General features: G+C 33.0%; 2 protein-coding genes across 3 annotated transcripts; one reads left to right on the top strand and one right to left on the bottom strand.

The window, feature by feature from the left end:
* Positions 1 to 4,754: 4,754 nt before the first annotated feature.
* Positions 4,755 to 9,169, top strand: LOC100790599 (fasciclin-like arabinogalactan protein 16). The gene is made up of 3 exons (XM_006592302.3): positions 4,755 to 6,472; positions 7,867 to 7,986; positions 8,765 to 9,169. The coding sequence occupies exons 1-2, from the start codon at positions 5,185 to 5,187 to the stop codon at positions 7,938 to 7,940; spliced, it is 1,362 nt and encodes a 453-aa protein (XP_006592365.1). The 5' UTR covers positions 4,755 to 5,184; the 3' UTR covers positions 7,941 to 7,986; positions 8,765 to 9,169.
* Positions 9,170 to 12,940: 3,771 nt separating this feature from the next.
* Positions 12,941 to 22,775, bottom strand: LOC100790070 (replication factor C subunit 1). 2 transcript variants are annotated; one of them, XM_006592300.3, is made up of 22 exons: positions 22,656 to 22,775; positions 22,386 to 22,499; positions 21,561 to 22,016; positions 21,411 to 21,478; positions 21,118 to 21,193; positions 20,957 to 21,018; positions 20,722 to 20,870; positions 20,411 to 20,541; positions 20,114 to 20,302; positions 19,904 to 20,025; positions 19,620 to 19,827; positions 18,214 to 18,267; positions 17,583 to 17,752; positions 16,597 to 16,687; positions 15,971 to 16,152; positions 15,832 to 15,871; positions 14,638 to 14,762; positions 14,147 to 14,219; positions 13,951 to 14,043; positions 13,621 to 13,867; positions 13,486 to 13,542; positions 12,941 to 13,375 (listed from the first exon to the last, which is right to left on the bottom strand). In XM_006592300.3, the coding sequence occupies exons 1-22, from the start codon at positions 22,656 to 22,658 to the stop codon at positions 13,236 to 13,238; spliced, it is 2,850 nt and encodes a 949-aa protein (XP_006592363.1). In that variant the 5' UTR covers positions 22,659 to 22,775; the 3' UTR covers positions 12,941 to 13,235. The 2 variants fall into 2 exon arrangements, with proteins under 2 accessions (XP_006592363.1, XP_006592364.1); XM_006592301.3 differs by having other exon boundaries at positions 20,728 to 20,870.
* Between the last annotated feature and the right edge of the window lie 1,808 nt (positions 22,776 to 24,583).

Genomic DNA, 24,583 nt, shown 5'->3' with positions numbered 1-24,583 from the left:
AACTTTTCTTCTTAGCTTTTTTAATTTGTTGTTTTTCATTCTTTTCCGTTCCTTCCTCCTTTTCAAGGCATAACATCGGACATAAATTGTGAGACTCGAAGATGAAGTTTGGGTTACATATTACACCAGCTAGACTTATACCACTTCCAACATCCTATTTATTTATGAAATAAGTTTTATAGTAAATTAATTTGATGTTATTTTTGGTTCATTATGTTTTGTAGTTATTTTTTTTTTGATATATTAAGTTTTAAAAGTTTCATTTTAATCATTTATATTTTTGAAATGTATTTTTTGGTTTTTTTTTTTTCAATTGTATGTTGGAAACGTTAGTTAACTTTTAAATTTTAAAAATAATCAAAATGATACATTTCAAAAACATAAAATTTTAAAACTTAATGTAGCAAAGCAAAAATAATTATAAAACAAAATGAACCAAAGATGACATTATACATTTTAAAATAATCAACTTTACAGAGTGACGACTAAAAATCATCACTATCTTTATTTTATTTTTTAAGAACAAAACTAAAAAATCATCATTTCTTCCAACTCTTCCAAATATGAAAATGTAAAAAAAAAATGGAGCATCACACAGATCGAACGACATCAAAATATAATCTCACTAGAATCACAAAAAATTCTTATACTCCTCATCGGAACATCAAAATCTTTCATACAACTGTTATTGAAAACAAAAACAAGAGAGATCGGAACAAGAGTGGTCTTCGATTAAAGACAAAAAGCTTGACCCTAACTTACCAATTAACTCAGATCTAAACAAGGAAATCACAATATAATTCTTTGTGAGGTTTGCAAGTAAGACCTCCACTGTCGCTAACGGTTGGGTTGGAAAGTAGAGAATTTTCCACCAAACATCTACAATCAGCTAGGCGAAGACGAGTAGCGCAAAATGATTATGACTAGTCCGACCAGTCAAACCTCATCCACAATTGGATGTTGTCGGTCTACTTCTTCACCTTCGTCAATGCACTGTTGTCGGTGGTGGTGATGAGACACTTGTTGTCGTTAGGCAAAGAGGCAATTTCGGCCATGTATGGAGGTTGCAACCGAGATGAAAGTGGGGTTGAGGCAACAGTCTTTTTGGGTCGATGGCGAGAGGTGGAGCAGCAGATGGACAAGGGACCTTTACCCGTTGTGATTGAAAATAATTGGTGAATGAAATTATTATTGTTATTAGATGATTAAATTGAACGAAGATAATAATAATAATAATAATAATAATAATAATAATAATAATAATAATAATAATATTATTATTATGAAAGTGAAGGTTGTTGTTGTTCGTGATTTCAAATTCATCTTTTTTTCATTTACTTAGTAATTTTTAATTTTTTAAATAAAAAATAATAGTGACAATTTTTAGTCGCCACTATGCTAACTTAACTATTTTAAAATTTAAAACCCTAATGAATACTAATGTTTTTAACGAAAAATTGAAAACAATACCAAAATGACACATTTCAAAAACATAAAGGACTAAAGTGAAACTTTTAAAACATAATGTATAAAAGCAAAACGACTATAAAATATAATGGATCAAAAGTGACATTAAACCATTTTAAGATTTAAAAGTTGACAGAATTCTAACGAAAAGTTGAAAAAAGAATCAGAATGGTGCATTTCGAAAATATAAATTATTAAAATGGAACTTTTAAAACTTAATTACTAAAGCAAAAACCCCCCAAAACATAATAGGTTAAAAGTGACATTATGGCTAATATATTTGATACCAAAATTTTTTTTTATAAAAATGTCTCTTATCATTGGGTATGAAAAAATTGTGTTCGAAAAAAAATACACTTCTTATATGCACTGAGAGTTATCAATCAAGATTTATCCTTGCTTTCGAAAGAGACAATTTCATACCAGCATCATTAAAAAAAAAAAACGAAACATTGTAATAATCCAGTCTTCTATTTCTTATACGGTGCTCAATTACACAATATAATAATGTGTAAAAACATACATCTCAAAGTGCCTATGTTATGAAACACGCTGTCTAAGAGTGCTTCTGCATGCCACGCAACATTGGCAATGTGTCATTGTTGAGAGTCTTTTCTAGTGCAATGGATTTGATCCATAAACATCCATGGCACATATTAAAAAGAAAATGTAGAGAAAGAAAAAAATTCCAGAAGACAAAAATATACCTAAACAAAAACCCGTGTAAAATACAAGTGAGACGTCCATTCTAACAAAACTATAAAATACATATTAAAGAAAACATCATGTTGAATTTGTGTAATCATCAGAGGACAAAAACAAAAGCAAGCACACTTGCTTTGACGAGATATTTTGTTTGATAGCAAAGTCAAGTCGATATAGTCCACAATACCCTTTATCATCTACAAGGACTTTTAAGTTTTGAACATTTTCTTTAAGGGTATTTTGGTGAATTCAAACATCTCGTATCTATATTCTTTGCCAACTACTGAAAGATATGCCAAAGTCACAAATTATAAATACCATAGATTAAAATAATTGTAATGAAATGATTATATATAGTGCCACCGACAGATTTCTAAGAGGAACGTACAAGGAGATACACCGGGGGCACACAGGACAAGCAAGGAAAAGGAAGCAAAATAGGTTTTATAAGGTCATACTTTTTCCCCCTAAAAGTGCCCCTCTCCTACCATACTGTTGAGGGATACACGAAACCAAACTCATTTAATAATGTGACCAAAATCATTGTTAATTATACAATAATGAACTCTTCTACGCCCCCACCAAATACTGATTATAGAATTACGTTGCTAATAATCACTTCCACTTGTCATTTTATGAGCCAAATCTATGGTCAATTCATTTTTTTATATGACTGGCAAAGTAACCGTGACATAGCCACTTTTCACACTCGTTTTTTTTTTTCATGGCACAGGCATATATTATCTTCATTATTATGTCCTGTTCTTCGAAATCAATTGTAGTTGATGTAACTGTGTAAGTGCTACACGACTGAGATTTAAGTATATGAACCATGGTTAAATAATATTATTATGAGTTTAACTTGAAATAAAATGTAAATATTAGAATGAGATATATTTTTTTAATAGAAAATACAGATATTTATGTTTGATGGAGTGAAATGGAATGAAAAAGAATAAAATTGAAAATAAATATTCGAATTAAAGTAATATAATACTGGTTAAAATTCATATTAATTTTTAAAAATTTTCCTTCCTTTTTACTCCATTTCACCAATCTCAAAACACACACACCATTAGGGACAAAAATCATACTTAAAAAGGAAAAGATCATTATGAGCATCATATATTTATTTTAGATATTTAACGTGATAATATAATCAGTATTTAAATTTTATATACTAATTAAGTTCAATGATCTCATATTTCATTTGATCTATGTAGTTGATGCTATTAGTCAAGAAATTTATATGAAAACAAATTTAACTCATTGAGTGGTATTATCATCCATATCATGTTGTAATTAAGTCAGATAATAGAGAGAACTTGACAAGTGAATCCATGAAAATTATGTATGCAAATGAGGTTAACATTCATTTTATTTTGAAAGGTGAGGTTAACATTATGTTTAATTAATAAACCTATGAATTCTTTCCCCATCAATCAAAGATTATTACCTCTTTTCAAACTTCACATTGATGAGAAGATAAAAGTGAAGATGAAGTAAAGAAAGCTCAAGAGACAGACTGATAGCCCGCTGGTGGGGGATAGGTCATCATAGGTCACCCTCCATACATAGAACACTTGTCCTTAATTGCTATATCACTATAGGAAAAAAGTAAGAAAAAGGGTATGAATCCCCCTATTTTATTTTCAATCATCTTCAACATTTGTCTAATTAACTTTCCTTTTAAACCTATTAATCCAAATGTCTTTCTTTCTAGAGTTTTGCAAGCTTTTTTATTCCTTGGTTTGTATGGTACGTACACATTAGTGTCTCTAGAGGACAGGAACAGCTCAGCTAATACCTGAACACAATTAGCATATGAGGGAACCCAAAGCCTAGTGGGCCCCATCACCACTCTTAATTCACAAGTCGTAATATCTTATTTATAATTGCTTCAATGCATCTATTCCACGGTATAGACAATCCATATATTAAACGCACACAATACTCACAATCTAATAAACAACTTATTCTTAATAAAAAAAATTAAACAACTTATTCTCTGCGTGCTAATTGCAAACTATAGCACATCTAATTAATCCTCACTTTTTCAATACGCGAAGTCGAAGATCCACTAATCAGACAATAATATTTACATTACCAACTTATCTTAAAAGAATGTTAATAATATATTCTCTAATATATACTATTAAATACATTTTTTGTTATTATTAATTAAAATTATCAAAAATTACAATTTTGTGAATTTTACTTTCTATTTGATGAGTTTTTTTATATTTTATACTAGTAGTTTTTAATAATTTTAACTAAAAATAATATATATATATATATATATACATATTAAAGAATATATTAAAAAGTATATTATTAACCCTCGTCTTCCATCAAATGCACACCAAAACTAGCTACTTAAAAATAAAATTTAAAAAAAGTGTCTTTGTGTTCACGGTCTTCACTCTACAACTTATTTAGAATACGTTTGAATTAAAGTTAAAAATATTGTATATTGTGTATGTATTTAATCTAATACAAATTCAATTAATAAAAAAAAACAAATATTATAATGTTTTGTCAAAATTTCTCTTTTCTCAAATGTATTTTTTTATCTGATAACATGCACTCAAAAACATGAAAAGTAAATAAATGCGCGGAAAGAAAGAAAGTAGAGAGTAGAGACAGTCAAAACACTTGAAGATTGTAAGAAAAAAAAATTATTGACAATAATGAAAGCGGGTTTATCTATCTATCCTTCATTTATTCACGAGCCAGGTAGCAGTTGGGGTTACTGGACCCCACACCAATAGAACTCAGTTTCTCACTTCCCTCTCCCCTCAAAGAGCCAATCAAACCCCGCCACGTAAGCCATCAATGATTTTTACAAAGGAACCGACACCCCTTGATTTACCCACATCCATTAATGAACAACCTCAACAATAAACAAAAACAAAAAACCTTTGTCTCCAACACAAACACACCGCTACAGAACATACATAACATAGGCACTGTCTCTGTTCTGTCTGAACTCTGAACACAGATAAATCCGCCATGTATTTTCGCATCTATGGCGTCACGATCCTCCTCTTCCTCCTCCCAACCCTCACATTCTCCCTCTCGCAGGGTCAGATAAACTCAAACTCAATCCTCGTCGCTCTGCTGGACTCGCATTACACCGAAGTAGCTGAGCTTGTGGAAAAAGCCATGCTTTTGCAGACGCTGGAGAACACCGTGATGAACAACAACATCACCATCTTCGCTCCCAGAAATGAAGCCCTCGAACGCGATCTCGACCCTGATTTCAAGCGCTTCCTCCTCGAACCCCGCAATCTCCAATCCCTCCAAACTCTCCTTTTGTCCCACATCGTCCCCAAAAGAATCATCAAACCCGAATACCTAACCGGGACGGGCAATCCGGGTAGGTCAAATAACCCGACCCGGCACCGAACGCTAGCTCCGAACCACCACCTCACTCTCCAGTCCCTGAATTTGACTCACTGGAATGTCGATTCTTCCCGGGTCATGAACCCGGATTCAGTGACCCGACCCGACGGAGTGATCCACGGCATCGACACTTTACTAATCCCTCGCTCCGTCCAAGACGAATTCAACCGTCGCCGGAATCTGATCTCCATCGCGGCCGTGAAACCCGAACCCTCCCCGGAGGTCGACCCGCGAACCCACAGGTTAAAAAAACCAGCGCCGGCATCGCCGGCGGGTTCTCCGCCGGCGCTCCCGATCTACGACGCGATGGCGCCGGGGCCCTCGCTAGCTCCGGCGCCAGCGCCGGGGCCTGGGGGGCCCCGCCACCACTTCAATGGGGAGAAGCAAGTAAAAGACTTCATCCACACGCTTCTCCATTACGGCGGTTACAACGAGATGGCGGATATTCTGGTAAACTTAACGTCACTGGCGACGGAGATGGGACGGTTGGTGTCGGAGGGTTACGTGTTGACGGTGTTGGCTCCAAACGACGAGGCCATGGCGAAGTTAACCACGGACCAGTTAAGTGAACCGGGTTCGCCCGAACAGATTATGTATTATCATTTGATTCCTGAGTATCAGACCGAGGAGAGCATGTACAATGCCGTTAGAAGGTTCGGGAAGGTCCGTTACGACACCTTACGGTTGCCGCACAAGGTGACGGCGCAGGAGGCTGACGGCTCCGTTAAGTTCGGGCACGGGGACACTTCCGCGTACTTGTTCGACCCCGATATTTACACGGATGGACGGATCTCCGTTCAGGGAATTGACGGCGTTCTCTTTCCGCCTCAGGAGGAAGATGCTGGGCCCGTTACCCGATCCAAGCCCGCTAAGGTCGTCGTTAAGCAAAGAAGAGGTGCGCTTTTTCTTTTTTTTTTTCCTTCACTTTTGCCTCTTTTTTTTTGTTTGTTTGGGTGTTTATTAAGTCAAGCTGGGGAAAAAGGCGAGGATAACGTGTGTTTAATTTGGTTGGCTAGATTTATTTATTTGTTTGCTTTTTCTTTGCGTTTACTTTTTTTAATTATGTGGCTAGAGTTGTTCTTGTTCTGGATTTGGGTTAAGGTTGTCAATTATTGAGGTTTCAATTTTGTTGATTTGGACAAGGGAGTGCATATTTTTTTTATGTAAGGTAGTTTCTTGAATAGGGCGGTTTGGAATATGTGGGAATTTATGCAAGGGTATATTGTTGTCTTGCTTGTTCTGGTTTGTGTATGTTAGTTAGGATCGATTATTAGGAAATATTGATGTGGAAAATCGGATTCTTAAGATTTAAGAAACTACTAGTAAAAAAACTTTATAAAGTAGAAGTGGTGCCACTCAAAGTATCGAATTGCTTGTTAGGTCAAGCTTCTGAAAGGTGGAAAGAAAACTTTTGAGAGAAAAAAAAAAAGTTATGGCCAGAGGGCTCTTATAGCTAAACAAGAAAAATGGAGTTGAATTCTTTGAATGGTGGTGAGAGGAGATGAATGCTAATGGAACTTCATGAATCTTATTTGATGGGATGGGACCTTTAAGTAGCATGGTTTCAAATTTTAGCTGGTGCTGATACCGCATACCAATATATGTTGTGTATGTCTATACCTGTAAATTATTTAAGTTGTTAAGAAAAATCAATTATTAAAGCTTGTTTTATCATAAAAAGTTACTAGTACTTATTTTATCCTCTGAAGTAAATTGCTTACTTTAGAAAAGCCAGATCCACGTTTTTCCCCACTAATGGTAACGATTATCTTGCATATAGTAACTAGCAATCATATTTGATGATAATCTTCTAGTTATAACCTTTCGCTTCTTAGATGGTTCATCATCATTTCTCACAAAATTGGTGAGTATTTTAGTAAGTTCCTACTTTGTGCATGCTTGAATATGGAAACTAGATGGAAAGTAATCATGTGGGGAAAAAAAAATTGGAAATGGAGAGAGAGAACAGGAAAGTGATGAATGACGTAAAAGACAATTATCCAGCTAGAATGAATTTTATGTTGGTTTCGATGTTTGTGAGCTCAACCTTGGTAATCTCCAAACCCAACCTTGTAATAATATCGAAGTCTATGATTGACTTGTTAAATGAGTTTTTTGTTGATTTCTTTGATATCTCTTTTCACATGCTAATCTATATAAAGAAATTGTTTGTCTATGGTCTGCTTGGTTTTTTTTTCTTTACCTCATTTCAGTGATACTTCATAACCGATTCAATAAATATCACTTCACATAGTTTGTGTTTAAGCTAAAATTTGAATGGAATGACAGGTAAATTGTTGGAAACAGCATGTTGGATGCTTGGAAGCTTTGGACAGAACTCTAGATTCATCTCTTGTCAATAAAGAGCTCTTATCTGGATGCTAGCAAGACTAGTTAAGAACAAAAATAGTGAGATTCTAACTTTTATCTGATATTACGTGATAACTGGATTTAGCCTATTATTCAGATCTTGTTAACTTGAATAAAGGATTAATTATAAAGAGTGTTTATGTTTTCCTTGCTCCTGCATAACAACTTTGACCAGTTTTTTCTTGATGTTCTCACATAGTTCATAGTTCCATTTATGCTTACTGTTACTGATAATGTAACAGTACAAAATCCAATTGGTAAAAGTAAAATTGGATCTTCAAAGCACAATTTCATCAAAGTACAAAATCTGCTCAGACACAATACATGTCATCAGGCCTTTGACCCGGTTATGATCAGCCACCTGGCCTTAAATGGGTCTTCTCTCTCTACCATGTGAGCTTGAAGATCAAATAACTAAAATTTAAAAAGAAAAAAGTAAACCTCAAATGTTTAGGCATATGAATCTTCGTGTTAGCCTCCCAATATTAATTAGAAAAAACTTACACATAGTTCTTTTAGTGTTGTTCGTATTGTTTTTCAATCAAAATTTATAGTTTCGCCACGATAATATGCATGCTCCTTTAATACAAACCTTTGTTACATAGATTACTTAGATGAAACTCCGATTCTAATTGAAGAACAACGCAAAATGTATTTAAGTTTTGCCCTACTCATTTTGCTTAGGGGTGTTGGGGTTAGTTAATACAATACTTAACTATGTGATTTTCCTAATTGCCATTGAGTTGACCTTCACCTTTATTATTTTCCTGTAAACATTTTTAATTTACTTACACTGATTGCACATGCCTTGATGCAGCTGCACAGGAAATTCCACAGATGTAAAAAGTCAACGGAGTATGAAGGCCAGCTTACTTGAAATGGGTTAATAGCAGCTGCTATGGATTTGGTTTTCCCACGTTTTTGTGATGCTCTTTTTTCTTTCTCCTCGATTTTTCTCCTTGTGGATTTGGGTCTTGGACTAGAGAACAAAAGTTTCTCGAGTCTAGTAAAAAACAATATATAGTGCACTGAGCATATTATAATGCAATTTAGCTTCAGTTAGTAGTGCTGCTACAAATCGTTAGGAGGTTGTGTTGGTGGGATGAGAAGGTTTTATGTAATAAGATGGCAGTGAAATCTGTGCCCGATTCAGTGAGTAACTTTACTCAAAAAATGCAAAAGGAAATACAGTAATAATCAATAAAATGATTCTTTTTTGTAATGACATTTTGTACATTTCCTCTTCATCCCTTTGTATTACCTATAATTACCCCTCATCTGTTTGGAAAAATTATACTTTTAGTTAGAATCAAAAGAAGAAGAAAAATTTGCTTCAGTTTATATTTGTGTTGTCAGTAATAATCTGTCACTGTTAAAAGAGGGATTATTGTGTTGGTAAAACTATTTTATTCTATATTTTTTGGTCTTTGATTGCGAGTAATGGACATGTTTCAAGCTTACATGCATGGACTCGCTATCCATAATTTTTTGTACCTCTCCTAAGATCTCTATAATAAATTGTTCATGTTAACAAGATACTTAATTTATTTCTTGCTATTCACATTGAAGTTAATAAGTTATTATTGTTATAGTTAATAAGGTCCTGTCAATGACGTGGTGAACTTTGAAAATGCCGTGCTCATTGTCTCTAATTCTCTATGACTATATCAACTCCTTGGCGCGAGTAAATAACAGAAATTTGAGCACCATATCGTTAGGAAATGGCTAGTCAGGACTTGTTCTTACATCATGGCAATGTACTTAATCACAGTTGAGAATTTTCTTAATTTTGAAGAACTGGTAGAAAATGTTGCATTACAACAATATGTTTTTAGTTTTTATTAAATGAGTGTGTTTTAATTTTGGTATCTATAATTTTTTTTCTTTATTTTTTATTCTTCTAAAATTTAAAATTATTGCTATTGGTCTTATACTATGAGCTAATTTTAGTTTTAGTCTTGATTTGTATCTCTTCAAAATCTGAAATCACTATTTTTTATTCATAAAGTTTGTTAAATAACATTTATTCTAGGAATGTAGAATTTTTTTTGGAAGTATGACATGTTGACATAGCACCACCAACACTAAAAGGTATTATTTGAGATGATCACTTATCTTCTATTAACTATACAAGTAGTTAACGAGTTCAACATAATAATAGAGATTAAAAATAAAATTTAAACTTTTTGAGGAATGAAAATTAATTTTTTTATAAAAACAAATTAAAACTCACAAACTAAAAAAACGTTAAAAAATATAAAAGTTGGAGTAGGCATTTGGCTATTTCGTGAGCTTGTGTTCAACCTTCACACATAAGGTGCATTTGATTTGCTAAAAAAATAAGACAAATAAAACAGTACTGGTCAAGTAGCCAAGTCACAGGACAATTTTTTGTACTGTAAGTTGTTTGATGGTTGATGTACAGTCCATGTAATTTTATGTTGTATCTTATTTGATGTGCTTATGTATTAAACAAAATAACGTAAATTTTACTATAAAATCCTAGATACATTAGCAGCATCTTGACATTGCAACAAAGGAAAGACACCTCTACGGAGAAGGTGCGGCCCTTGACTCCATCGGATGCAGGACTTGGTGGCATCATGCCACCATAGGGTCACGGCGATGGCGACGGCACGATAGCATGATGTGGCCTCCCAGAATTGGTCAAAAGAAAAAAAAAACATAGTGAGAAGGAGGAAGATAATGATGAAAATATTTGAATAAATTAACAATGAAAAGAAAGCAATAATGAACAAAAAGTGAACAACAGCAGTCTATATTATCCTCGCCGATGACCAAGGTGCCCACATCGACAACCAAGGTACATGTTTGGAGATAAATGTTTAGAAAAGGAGATACATATGAAAAAAGAAAAAAGATATGGGATAATGAAAAGTCAAATAAATAAGGATAATATTATATTTTTACTTTGATTAGATACGAAACAAAACGTTATACCAGGTTGAATCTCTTATTTTTTTTCATGAATCAAACGCACTCCTAAAATAGGTGAAACTGTGAAAGAAAAGTAATGGTATGCATAAACACTGGTTCTTAAAAAAACGTATTTGGTATTTTTCATAAACACCAATAATATGATGCAGGATAAAATATTATTGAACTAGATGAACTTTTGAGGCTAATCATACTGAAATTTCTGTAAATTAAATAAAGAATGGTGAATGATTTTTGGATAAACTATCATTCCATTTTGGTGACTCTGTCAATACTAATTTGATTCTCGAAAGATAACTTATACTAGTATTAATTTACTTCTTTTGAATAAAAAATTGATATTTAGCCCTTTAATAAGAGAAACATTACATAATTCAGAGCCTCAATCATATATTCTAATGAACATCATTTTAGTCCTTTTAAAAATAAAAATAAAAATTACGTAGCAAAAAAATGACATCAATTTTGAAGTTTGTGCGAAGAATGACTTTGATGCCACTTTGTAGTTAAGGGGCTAAATTGATAAACTCATCAGCTTTAATCACAAATTCTCCCCATTTTTTTCTTATAATTCTCATACAAAAATAACGTCCCATCATAAACCCTCAACATCATAGCTATGAAGTCTGCTAGTCAACGATTGCGATTCTAACAACACAAATAAAAACAAAAATGGACAAGAAGTTTTAAAGTATTTTAATAATATACATTTCATTTAATATCATCCATGTGCTTTTATATGTTTTTAATTTATTAGATGAATATTAAAAATAAAAAATATGTTTACCTCAAAAAATATTATTATTATTATTATTATTATTATTATTATTATTATTATTATCATCTCAAGATTGCTCACTCGTGTGGAGAAGCAGTTGACGTTTTTAAGTTGAGTCGACAAGTCACTTTCCTAATTTTGACCTCACAACAACCACACCCCACGCAGATTTGGATCCTCTAACACAATGCATTTTATAAAGTAATGAAAAAAATGCAGAATTATAATGGTTGGTGAGTGATCTCACAAGGCATTTAATGAAAACATAAACAAATCAAATCATGAATATATGATAATTCACTCAGTTTTCTCATAAACTATTTGCAGTTATATATTTTAGTCGATAGTGTACCCTCGATTTACAACATCCGAATCTTGGGGAAAGGTGTTTGGAAGCCTTCCCCTTCGTTAGGTAGAGTAATCCAGATTTTTTTTTTTAATTTTTAATTAAAATATGATAAACCGTAACTTTAATTTGTTTTAATGGTTTAGATTTGCGGTAAGGTTAAAAACTTATATCTTGTATGGTATTTATAATTAACTTAATAATTCTACTAATCCAATTATTAATTAATAATCTAACATATAATCAAATTCATTAATTTATAAAAATAAGAGATTAAATGTTACCATGATTAAAAATCAGAATCAAAATCATAAATTTAAAAAATTAAAGGAATCAACATTACAATTTAACTATAAGAGAAAAGGATGTTGACTTTTTTTAATTATTGTATATTTTTTATAATAAATTTTATTCTCAAAATATCATAGGGTTTAGTTATGGCAAAAATTTCATTTTCCTTTGAGGGGAGGCAAAAAATGTCCTTGCTCAGTCCCATCATAACTATCATGCTAATCTGTACACTATATATCGAATCAACAATCAAAATATGATGAAAAGAAAAAATCCCTATTTGATAAGATTTCTTACTATACCTATAAATTCTATTGAACCCAAAAATTATACATTGAAAGAATCATCAAAGTCTTCCGATATCAGAAAAAGAAAAAACTAATAAATATATAAAAAAAAACTAATTTTACAAAATTTACTTTTTCATTATTAATTTAGTTTTTATTTTTATTATATATATCATTAATATTATAAGAAATATAAGTAAAAATAATAATTAATATTACATTAAAAAAATAAAATGACAACTTTAATTATTATGGGCCGCAAGGAGTAAAATCTTTTAATTATTTACAATCAATTCATTCAATTTCCCCCTTTTGACTATGTAACATCACTCATCCAGGCAACATCATATCGCCATTCATGTCCTTGCAGAATATCAGGGAATAGAAGAGTAACAACTCAATCCGGGAATTCTTCATAATATAGCATGCAAAGTTCTAACTCCTAACGCAGACACATCGTCTACATTCAAAAAACAGGGCCACCATAAGTAATCCATGTCCTTGGAAAATTTACTAAAGTCAACCCTACAATTTGTGAAGGCTGAAAAATCAATTACATAAAGAGCAGGGTTCTATACAATTCCTCCAAGTAGTGGCTCCAGAGAAAGGCACATTGTTTAATTTTTCTTCACCTTTTTCTTTTTGCAGTAGTCTTTGGAGCTTGAGCAACCTTCTTCCCAGATACAGAAACACCTTTACCTCTACCACCCGATGTCTTCTTAGAACTTGAATTTCCCGTTCCCTTCAGTTCCAACTGTACTTGCGTGGCTACATGCACAAATATATATATCAGAAATCATGGAAGCTCATGTATTTAAAGATAAATTACCTAAAAGTCCAATCAATCAAAATGCTGATGGCATATGATGACCACCTACCCTTTGAATTCAAGCTTTGAAGTTCTGATTGCAGCTTCTCACCCTTGGTGGTGCCCTCTAAAGTATCACATAAAGAAAATTGTAAAAGCAATCAATCAATATAAAAAGAATAACAATAAAAACCACATAACTTACCCAACTCTTCTGTATCAGAGCTGTTCTCCTCTTCACTCTCGTCCAAGGCATCACCTTCACCTTTTTCCACTTCTTCGCCAGCTGGTTCCAGAATAGCAGCAATACGCTTCTTAGGGACCTTCTTTACTCCAGGAAGAGTGATTAGATCTGCAACTCGAACAACTCGAGATGTGCTTTGCTCTTTGTATTCTTTTGTCAAGGCTGACTTAACGGCAGGCTGTATGCCATCTAGTGGATTAGGATGACCCTGATTCATAGAATATAAAAAAATTAACCCCAGGTTATGAGAAGTTTGTAGTAAACAAAACATAAAAAATATAGTCAAGGAACCTTGAATTTTGACAACTCTACAATAGTATCAAAATCTTCCTGACTGATAGAGTATGTATTCATAAATTCCACAACTTGCTGAACTGCTTCAGCCTGATCATTTCGAAAAGAGCAATGAGATTAAATCAAGTTAAGCAAATCAGCTTAAAACATTCAGTATGTTTAGAACTAAAGAAGCACGTTTACTTTAACCAACCTTGGGCAGGGTTCGCAGGGTCTCTGTCATTTGTTTAAGAAGAAGAGTAAGGTATTCCATGCGAATGGTATCCCTGCAACCATTTAGCGAAGCATGATTATAATGAGTCTACTAGAGACATCGTTGTAATGGAGATCTCGGCTTTTACCAAAAGTCTACTGGACATGTAACTTCCAAAACATAATACGTAAGCACATACATACCATACCAAATTGTACCCCAGATCTGTAGTGCATAAAATAGAAGCGTCTAAGCTAAGATTGACATTATATTCAACACATGAAAATCAATAACATATTGACAGACAAATTTAAAGGGTTTGAGCTGCACTTGATTTCTATCCATAATCTTACCAAAATTATCAAGGTTTACAAATAATTTTCAAGTATCGACAAAAGCATTCAGCAAGTAACCAGATGAAATTAAACTCCCTGAATTGGATGCATGAGAGAAGATGCAAACTGAAGGTAAAATATTGAATTCATATTTACCTTCCTGAACTAGATTCACGAGAAGCAAGAATGTGAACATGAAGATCATCCAAAAGCCGTAAGTTTTTGCCCATTGTCGAGTTCTTCCCCAGCCACCCACCAAACCGGTTGAAATTTCGCTCTCCCTGTAGATATAATGCAAGTTGTGATACAAAACTAAAAGCAAAATCAGATGAGTTCAATGAAAAAACAGTAGGAAAAAAAAGGACAACCCACAAAAGCCCACCATGCTGCACACATAACTACAATTTGTGATGTAAAATCATCCATGACTCTACCCAAATGTTTTAGGTGAAGATATTTTAAACAGTTAACAGTTTTATATCTCTAACTAAGTATCTAAATAGGGGGGAATGCAATGAAACTAAGTCAAAAGTCCAGCCTATTATGAGATTAATACAAGGACATATATAATACATGTAAATTTAAGAATCACGGATGCAAGACATTTTCCTGTACCCTTAGTTGTCAATCTTGGATAGTGGTGTGTATTGTGTAGTGGCCAACTCTGAACACTATAATAGCGGGATAGCCACTATGGTCATATTTCTTTTACACAATTCATATGATTTATTAATTAATAGCATATACATATAAATGCTCAATGAGAGAAAAGTGAAGGTTGTAAGGAACACTCAATAAAAGCCTTAATCAGATTCAGAACTGCAGAATACAGAGAAGAGTGATGGGTGAATGTTGCTGGAGATGGGTGGCTCTGCCACTTTGGCCGCATAGAAGCAGAACAAGGGGAAGAGAGAAGAGAAGAGAGAACAGAGGTTTCCAACTGAAAGAAATTTTGGCTGGAGACGGGTGACTTGCTGCTCTGGTTGCTAATGTTAGGATTTTCTGACCTTCTGGAAGGGGGGAGAGGAGTCAACTTTATCCCTTAAAACCCCTCAACACGTGGTTTTAAGGGCAAACATGAGATTTTATATTTCCTCTTTGTAGCAGTGCTATAGCACTGCAAAACTCTGCTTTATGGGCCATCAATATTAAAAACAGCTGACACCCCTGAATGAAAATGCACCCTTATCCATGTACTGTCTCAGCAGATGGCTGCTCTGCCACACCACTGCAAAAATGTGTCATTGATAACTATGCTCGCTCCCTGAGCTCAAAATAAAGTGGCTGACAGAAGGGGGCTGGGTGGGAAGGACATATTGCAATAGCCTGCACAAGACAAACTATTTTTACCTGTTCAAGTATTTCCCTCTGCCCGTGTAACAATGACGCACTGAAACAAAGATGAAAAAGAGAAAGGATGAACAACTAGATGGAACAAATTCTAAAAATGAAATATTTTATTTTCCAGAGCAGTGACAAGGCTACATACGGAATTATGCTTGTAGCAACAGAACTAGTTTGAGAGAGCTGCCACTGTCGATATCTGCGAATCTGTACATTCACTATATCCCCATCAGCAATAGACTCAGCAGCACGGGCAATCAGGTTCATGCGTTTTATGCCACTGTCATCCTTACCAGCCATGCTTGGTCTATAATTAATATAATTTTCCTGCCATGCATAATGCCATAAAGAATAGTTATATGAAGAATTTGAAATACTCCATATAATTCAAGTTTGCAGCATTCAAGAATAAGATTGTGCAAGGATCAATTTTTCCTTGGGCAGGTTTCAGATATATTTTCAATATAGTCTACTCTAACATCTAATTAGTATATCAAATGATATCGATATCTAATACCATTTCATTGTTAACCAAAATTAACTTAAATCATTCTTTGATTTTTGCTAACAAAAATGTGGTTAATACAAATATATATGGCTAACTTAATAAAAACATGTGAAATCAAATTTGATCAATCAAAGTTGAATGAGGTTAATGCAAGAAGTGGTATCCAAACCATTAAGCACCAATTTCATCATGCAATAGGCCTTCAAAGATAATAATTCCAAACAAGCTAAATTGAAAAAAAAAAAGGAAATGAATTAAAGAACCTGGATAATAAGAGGAACAAGATCAGGATCACTCATGCTAAGATTTATCCTCTCATCCATTTTCAACTTCCCAGCATTAAAACCAAAAAGCCTACAAGAGAAGTTATCATGAAATTGAATTCAGCCACAACCTTCTGGACTGATAATGCTTCAGATTTCAAAGGATCAAAACATAGCCATGCAGAACCCCACTGAATCAAACTATGAAATGCCAACAAATCCACATATCTACAACTTATAAAGTATAAACCTTATAAATGCCATCACATTCACACTTGCATCAGAGCAAACTAGTGAAAAACAACATAATAAATAGCAGTTACAACTCAACAGTTGAAATGAAAGTTGGGATCCTTAAACTGGTTACTTGAAAATATAATCATTCCAAGGTAACATTGTCAATAATGACAAGTGTTAACTGGAACAACAAAGATAGTTAAGAGAACCACATTTTATACAGAACTATTTTTATACAATAAAATCAATTGTTTCCCAGAGATATTATCAATTAGGTCTTCATTCTAAACATTTTTTTAACCCCTCAGTACCAATTGAAAGTCCATACTGTCTCCTCTTTATCAGAAAAATCTAGCTAATAATTTGTTGATATTTGATACCGAGCCTGTTTCTAGGGGAATAAAATACTATTATTTTAGTCCTTTATGAAAGCTCGTTGGAATTGCAATGCCATGAATGAAGGCATGCAATATTGAATTATAGCCACATCATTGATTTTTACTTCTAAATATCAGAGTAATCTGATAACACTAAACAGATCATTGAATCCAATGCCAATAAATAAATAAAAGGTTAACAAATTCAACAGTTTGAAAGGGGAAGAAAGATTGAATGGAAAGTAAGCAACCACAATATTAAGAATAAAGATATAACTCACAACAATGTAAGCCAAACAAGCAATTAGAAATTTAGAATTAACATATATAACAAGTTTAAAGTGTAGTACATTGACAATATAAATATTATACTTATCAACAGCTGTGAATGGTGAAATGTCTTCATCTTTTGCATTGGTAAGAAAGCGCTGCCTAATATCATCATAGTTGATAATTGACATAGAGAGGCTCATATACTGTAACTGGTTTAGTGCCATTCGCATATCTCCATTAACTCTTTCTGCTAATTCCTCAAGTGCAATCTGAAAAAACCATGGTGAACGATTCAAGAAAATAGTTTAGTCAATATGAAGAAAATATTTTATAATTTTTAAGGAATGGATATAAATGATTCAAGTAATTTTGAACCCTCAAAGTCCACACAATTAATTAAAGTTCAGCCATTCTAATTATTCAAAATCTGCAAACCATTCCCGCTTTCGGTCAGAATTTCTTTGAATATGTTCTTGAATTCATTCGAGACGTGAGCAAAACTCAAATTGGAGAAGAATATGGTCCGTGGGTTCCTTTTATTGGAACTTTGTTTCTATTTATTTTTGTTTCTAATTGGTCGGGGGCTCTTTTACCTTGGAAAATCATACAATTACCTCACGGGGAGTTAGCTGCACCCACAAATGATATAAATACTACCGTTGCTTTAGCTTTACTTACATCAATTGCATATTTCATCAATATGGAACTTCATAAGTTATAAAGAAATCACCTCATTAACTTGAAGTCTTTCAGCCTTTGCAACATCCATCAACCTCTTTGCCATCTTGCATAAATAAAATATTAAGTTCAAAATTCTTGAACCACAGCATATTTGTTTTAACATGCAAAGGAAATTATCAAAAACTAAAGCTAAATGTTGTCAGATAGACTTGGCTGACTTGAATTCAAGGGTATGCAGACTACATAAAAAAACTAAGTCAATCAGATCCTCATAGATGATGGATCACATGTCACTGAACAGTAATAAAAATCACTTTCATGATCTAAGGAAATAATTTGTTGTTCAGATTATACACGTCATCTGTCAGAGGGGAAGGGGGATAAAACGGAATAACCTGCAAGGCTGCAACAATCATTATGTCAAAAAATTAACGACCAACAATCCTCTGGCTTCACTCCCCAAAACAATTAAATGATTTCTACAGTTGAAGCAAAATATGACACTTAATAGAGTTTTATATGGCTGGAGGTACTTCATTTACTATCCAAATTACAATTTATTCATCACTCATCACTGCAATAATTTTTCATACGTTGGCAGTGATCATAAGAATTCCCTAGTTTTACTTCCCTTTTATAAAGGTTAGACTAGACTCCCTTTCCCTTCTCTCTTTTTTTCTCCTTAACCGTGAAATTGAATCTTCACCTTTTGTATTGTCTTCTACCTATCATTTATCCATCTGGCTACACATAATCTGTTAGAATATGAAGTCAAATATTATATTCAATCAAGGAGATAGATTAAAAAATGGAAGTTTAGAGAATACACACACACACACACACTTTCTCCTATATTAAATATAATAATTGTAACCATATTCACTCAAGACTATCAATAAAGAATGTTTCAATGTCAAGATCCTTTGCAGTAAAAAAATATTCAGATTCAATTCAAGAAAGTCACACATTGAAAGCGATGGAGGTTCATATTTGGGATTTAAGTTATAGGTTATAACATTCAAGAACATGGTAAATCCAATAAAAGAAAGTACATATTTCAAAAATGTGTGTGCTTATGTATAAAGCTTGTTCTCATTCCATAGTAATGTAAAATAGTGTGGTCTTGAAAGGAACAAGAACTATTGCATGGTTAGAAGTCAGGTATTAGCCTTGATGAAAAGGGTTCCAATTTTCCATCTCCCAGAAGTTCAAGCATTATAAGACCCATTTGTTCAAATAAATGGCAAAGTCAACTCTAATATTTCAAACATAAATAACCAAAAATCAGGGAGAAGACAGTATGCCTAATGTTTTCACAAGCTAAATAAACAACACTGAACAAACCCATATGGTTCAGTTCAAAAGAGAGCAACAAAAGGACCTAATCAAAATAAAAATTTTAAATTAAAGTAAAAGAGAAACAATAACTTTTTTTAATAATAAACAAAGAAAGACCTGTTGCTTTGTAGGCTTCCGAAAACTTAGAAGCAAACAGTAGTTCACAAGGCTTTTCAGTTTCTGGCTGTAACGGTCATTGCAAATGCAGATAATAGGAATTTTTGATATCTTGATGCTAGCAATAAGATCAGCAACACCACCCCTATCACCAGCTGACATCCCATCAACTTCATCCATAATGAGCACAGATTTGTAATGCTTTGACCTGAAATTTACAATTATAGAGATTTAACAAGGTGCATTATGGACAGACAAATTACATATTATGATGAGAGACCAACCGTCCCATATTAATACCAATGGCCTCGTTGGTTACAAGTTCCTTAACAGAATTTGTCTTGCTTCCACTAATTCCTTTTTCAATTTTGCTATCAGCTTTTCCACGGCTATCACTAGCATTTACCTTCAATGCATGTATGGACGTAGGTGAGAGAAATTAGATGGTAAAATACCTTTTCCAAATATATAAATTTAACAAGAAATATTGCCACCTCTATGGCTTGGAAACCAAGCTCCTGACAGACCAACGTCGCAGAAGTTGTTTTTCCAATACCAGGAGTTCCACTTAACAAGACAGCTTTTTTCAAACCAGAGTCATTTTGCTTTTTTCCCTGCTTTTTGTTACCAGTGTCCAAAAAATGCTCATTCCAAGCTTTCAACCAATTACGAAGCTGTAAAACCTGTACACCATTACATTTAAGAAAGTGAAAACTTATTATTCAAATTTAGGTATATATAAGAACACAATATAACCATCAAAATATGATAATGAAGACTAGTGATTATACAAGTGACTGATTCCCTATGATATCCTTTGGATCTTTAGGTCGATATTTTTCAGTCCACATCAAAGAAGACTGAACAGTAGTAGCAGTCTTTGGCTTGGCTTGGTTAGAAGGTGAGCGTGAAGACAGAGGGACTGCATTTGTTGACAAAGGAATGCAACTCAGAACATAAACAAACAAATACCCTTTGATTGTAATAAATTATTTTAAGAGCTGCAGCTAATTCATGAATATCAAAAAATAAGGATAATTAAAAGCACAACCAAGCAATGCAGAAAATAGAAGACACCAAGCATACACTTATTAGGGCATACCCTTAACTTGTGATTTCGGAGAAACTTTTGACTGGGATGCTACTGCAACAGCCTTATTCACAGGTTTCTTGTCTTCTTGTGAAGGAGCTTTTGCAGGTTTTGAGCCACGAATCATATCAAACAAACCATCCTCTGTGAGGAAGGAAGTTCTATATAATGAAAGAGAAATATGCAACATAAGTGGTAGTACAATGTAGAAACTGTTAAAATACTTTGCAAATATAACAATGCTAACCCTAGCTGTTTGGCTTTTTCAGACTTCCGCCCCCCAATATCTTCATCACATAACAGATAATTCTGCAAACAAAGGGTGTTAATCACATGCTGATCCAGTGGCACGGCCACCATGGCTTTTATGTGAATTCAATTACAATTGAATAAAAAGCCTTATCTAACCGTTTTCTTGCTGACTGATCCAGTGACACGGCCGCCATGGCGTTTAATCAAATCTTCTGCTTCTTCTCGTTCCAAACTGTCAGTATGCAAAAGAAAAAATATATAAAGACTCAAATCAGTGAAATGTGATATATAGGCCTAAACATTCAAAAATAGAAAGAGAACCAAAACAATAACAAAAAAATCGGGTAGGGGGGATAAAAGATGAGGAATGATTAAACTGCAAACTGAGTTCTGAATCAAGCAAGTCAAGAAAAATATGAGAAATCTATATAAAATATAGAATTAAATACCTGTCCAGTGTTCCACTGATCACAAAAGTCAAGCCAGCTAAACAGTCAGGAGCACCTTCAGGGACTTCCTGACACACAAAAGAAGTTTCAATGCATTGGCAAAAAAAAATAAAAAAAATCTATAGATCCATTGGTTTGATAAATTTGAACCTTTTCTCCTTTGTGTGGAGGATCTTTTCTTTCTCCAAAATTCATGAATCCACCCCTCCCACCCCCTCTACCTCTCCCACTAGTTGATCGCCCTGGTGCTCCTCTTCCACCATCACCCCTTCCAGCAGATTTAGCAGCAGACACAGCATCTTTGTCATCATCTTCATCACTTTCTTCCAAAACTGCAGATTTCTGGGGAAGCCCCCTACCTGATCCACTCTTCAACTTCTTTGTTGGAGTGGTGTCAGCTAACTTCTTTTTATTAGTGGGCAACACAGAGTCATCTCCATCATCTTCATGAATTTTCTTTGGCTCCGGTATTTCCTCACTGTCCTTCATATTCTTTCTTTTAGCAGGGAGCTCCTGCATTTCTTTCTTGTCTTTCCCCTTTTGCTTGTTAGAATTAAAATATTTGCTAGTTATCCTCCTCCCTGAACTTTCCTGACCTCCAGCCACCTGCAAGAAGAGAAAAAACATTTTTTCTCCTTTCCACTCAAAAAATTTTCATGCATTTAATTACCCTACTATTCCTAAGCCCTAACAATTAGGTCCTTGAATTGCAAATCACTTGAAGAAAAAAACTATCAAGAGAACCATTTCAACCAGAACCTATCTAGTTATGACTCGGCCAAATTAATAAAAAAAAAATCACAACATTTATTTGAAAAACAAAAAAAATACCTAGAAACAATTTTCAAGCAAACAAACCCTCAACAAAAATTGTCCCAAAACGACATATTGGTTCAGAGGGCAATGTAAAAAACAAATAAATAAATTATCATCATGAGCTACTTAAAAAATAAAATAAACAGAAGCAATGCTCACCGTTTTCTCGGACTGGGGTTTATCGGAAGAAGGCTTAGGTTGATTGGAAGGCTTGGAGGAAGCGGCATTGTTGCCCTTGTCATGTGTTTTCATGAACCACTTCCTTATATCACTCTGTAATAATTCGAATAAAGAAAAATAAAAACATTAGGTAACGAATTTGAAAGCATGAAGGAAGATAATTGAAACGCGAAGTAACGGTATTTAAAAAAGAGCAAAGAGAAGAGAAAGAGAACGAGAGAAGAAGAAGAAAGAAGAACCCTAACTTACCATTTGTGCGTTGAGGTTGAGGCGGGAGAACAGAGAAAACTTTGCTCCAACAAGCTGAACGAGTGTGTTGTGTTGTGACCCTCGCTGAAAACCTCTATTATTAATTTATTATTATTTAAATTCAGCTTGCTTTGAAAGGAAAAATTATTAAAGTGTAAATAAATATAAAGTCAAATGTTAGAAAAATATAATTCATTTTTCTTAGTATATAAATAATTTTTTCAGTATTTAAATATTAAACATGTATGGTGGGTAGAATTCAATGATTCATCACTGCACAATCCATTTATTTTCTTTGATTTGAATGAATAACAAAAAATACATAATTATTAATGATTTACATTTAAGAATATAGGGCATATCATATGGAAGCATTATGTTAATAATTTCCTATTTTTTAGCTTAGTTTATGATTGCATACATCCTATATCTGTTTTTTTTTTTAAGAATAATATTCAGCGTCTAATACATTACTAATAGAACAAACATTGAAAAACAATGGATCATCCACTGTGATTTTATCACACATTCAAATGAACACAAACATTTATTTCTATCTTTTATAAGTGTAGTCCAATAACGAGCAAATTCATTCATGTTAGAAAGTGTTTTCTTTAGATTATTACTTGATTTAAACTAATGTTTAAATCTAACATGATTGAAACAAATTTAGAAATGTTAAAATTAGTCCGCTACTAAAATCGTGAAGAGCTTGTTTTATTTAGAAAGATTCACACCTCTAATTGTCAATACACCATAAAAACTGACAACGGTCAAATATTGACTGCGTTGATCCCAATGAAGATTTGCTCCTACAACAGCTATAAAAAAAAACTCATTTCAACATTAAAAAATGTCAAAAAATAAGTGAAAAAGTGATCAAACCAAGAATTGAAAAGTGAAACAAAAAGGATATCATTTTGAGAGAAGCACTAAGATAAGAGAGTTTACTCTTTGCCTAACAAAGTTGTGTTTGGAGAACTAAGTTTTTCATTGTAAACGCACTCCGTGAGTGTCAAAGTTTCTTATTTTATTTCCAAATAGTTGTTTGAGAAGGTCAATAGTGACTTAATGATAAAATAACACTTAGATGTCTTAGATTTAGAAGGAGTTTCAGGATTGTGTTAGTAATGACCTAAAGAATGCTTTTAAACAAGTAGTGACATGCTAGAATATTATTGTAATCAATTTTATCAAAGAAAATTTTTATTAGTTAACAAAGGAGAACAGAGTGTAACTCGGGATTGAATAAATTAGTATAAAATTAAATGTTTTGTACTACTTTCCTTTAATTTGTCATAATATTCATACGACATATTATTGACACATCTTTTACACACAAGTTTTCTTTAAAAATTGTTGTCTATTAATCATTAGACAACAATCCTTTATTACTTGCGAAAAATTTACCCATAATTGTTTTATCTATAATCACTTCCATTGTGAAAAATTTCAAAAAGTTTATCTAATACATTACTCAACCCTTTCTAGTGTATTTATTTTATTTCAATGGTTTACTTTATTTTAAATAAATAAATGTTTATTTTTAAATATATATAAAAATTATAGAAAAATAAGAATTGTTCAAATATGTGTTATGATTAATGTGTATTTATTTCTGTACTAAGTACTAACATATTTTTATAAACTAAAAGTAAATAATGTTTATATTTCTTGCAAAAAAAAAATAATTGAAAGATAGATTAGTTTTAAAAAATCATATTTTAGAAACTAACAAATTGTGATGTAATTCTAGTTTGAAATTATATTTAAATAGTTGAGTCAGATCAATTTTGGGTCACTACATATAATATTAATTTTCAATTTTATCCCTAACAAAACAAATAAATCAAATCAACCCCTAATGACTCTCACAATACCACATTAAATGAATTGGTTTCTGGTATCTTATTCCTTAACCGTTCTCT

This window comes from Glycine max, chromosome 12 (genome assembly GCF_000004515.6).
Source record: "Glycine max cultivar Williams 82 chromosome 12, Glycine_max_v4.0, whole genome shotgun sequence".
NCBI classification, from domain to species: Eukaryota; Viridiplantae; Streptophyta; class Magnoliopsida; order Fabales; family Fabaceae; genus Glycine; species Glycine max.
Note: the sequence above shows the minus strand (reverse complement) of the source record. Positions and strands in the feature narration are given on the sequence as shown.

Coding starts and splice junctions, on each gene's coding strand:
- LOC100790599 (XM_006592302.3), top strand. CDS start 5,185: ATGTATTTTCGCATCTATGGCGTCACGATCCTCCTCTTCCTCCTCCCA. Junction 6,473..7,866: donor CGTCGTTAAGCAAAGAAGAG/GTGCGCTTTTTC, acceptor ATGGAATGACAG/GTAAATTGTTGGAAACAGCA.
- LOC100790070 (XM_006592300.3), bottom strand. Junction 16,688..17,582: donor CCATTCACAGCTGTTGATAA/GTATAATATTTA, acceptor CTTCTCTTGTAG/GCTTTTTGGTTTTAATGCTG. Junction 13,376..13,485: donor TCAAAGCTTGAATTCAAAGG/GTAGGTGGTCAT, acceptor TTGTGCATGTAG/CCACGCAAGTACAGTTGGAA.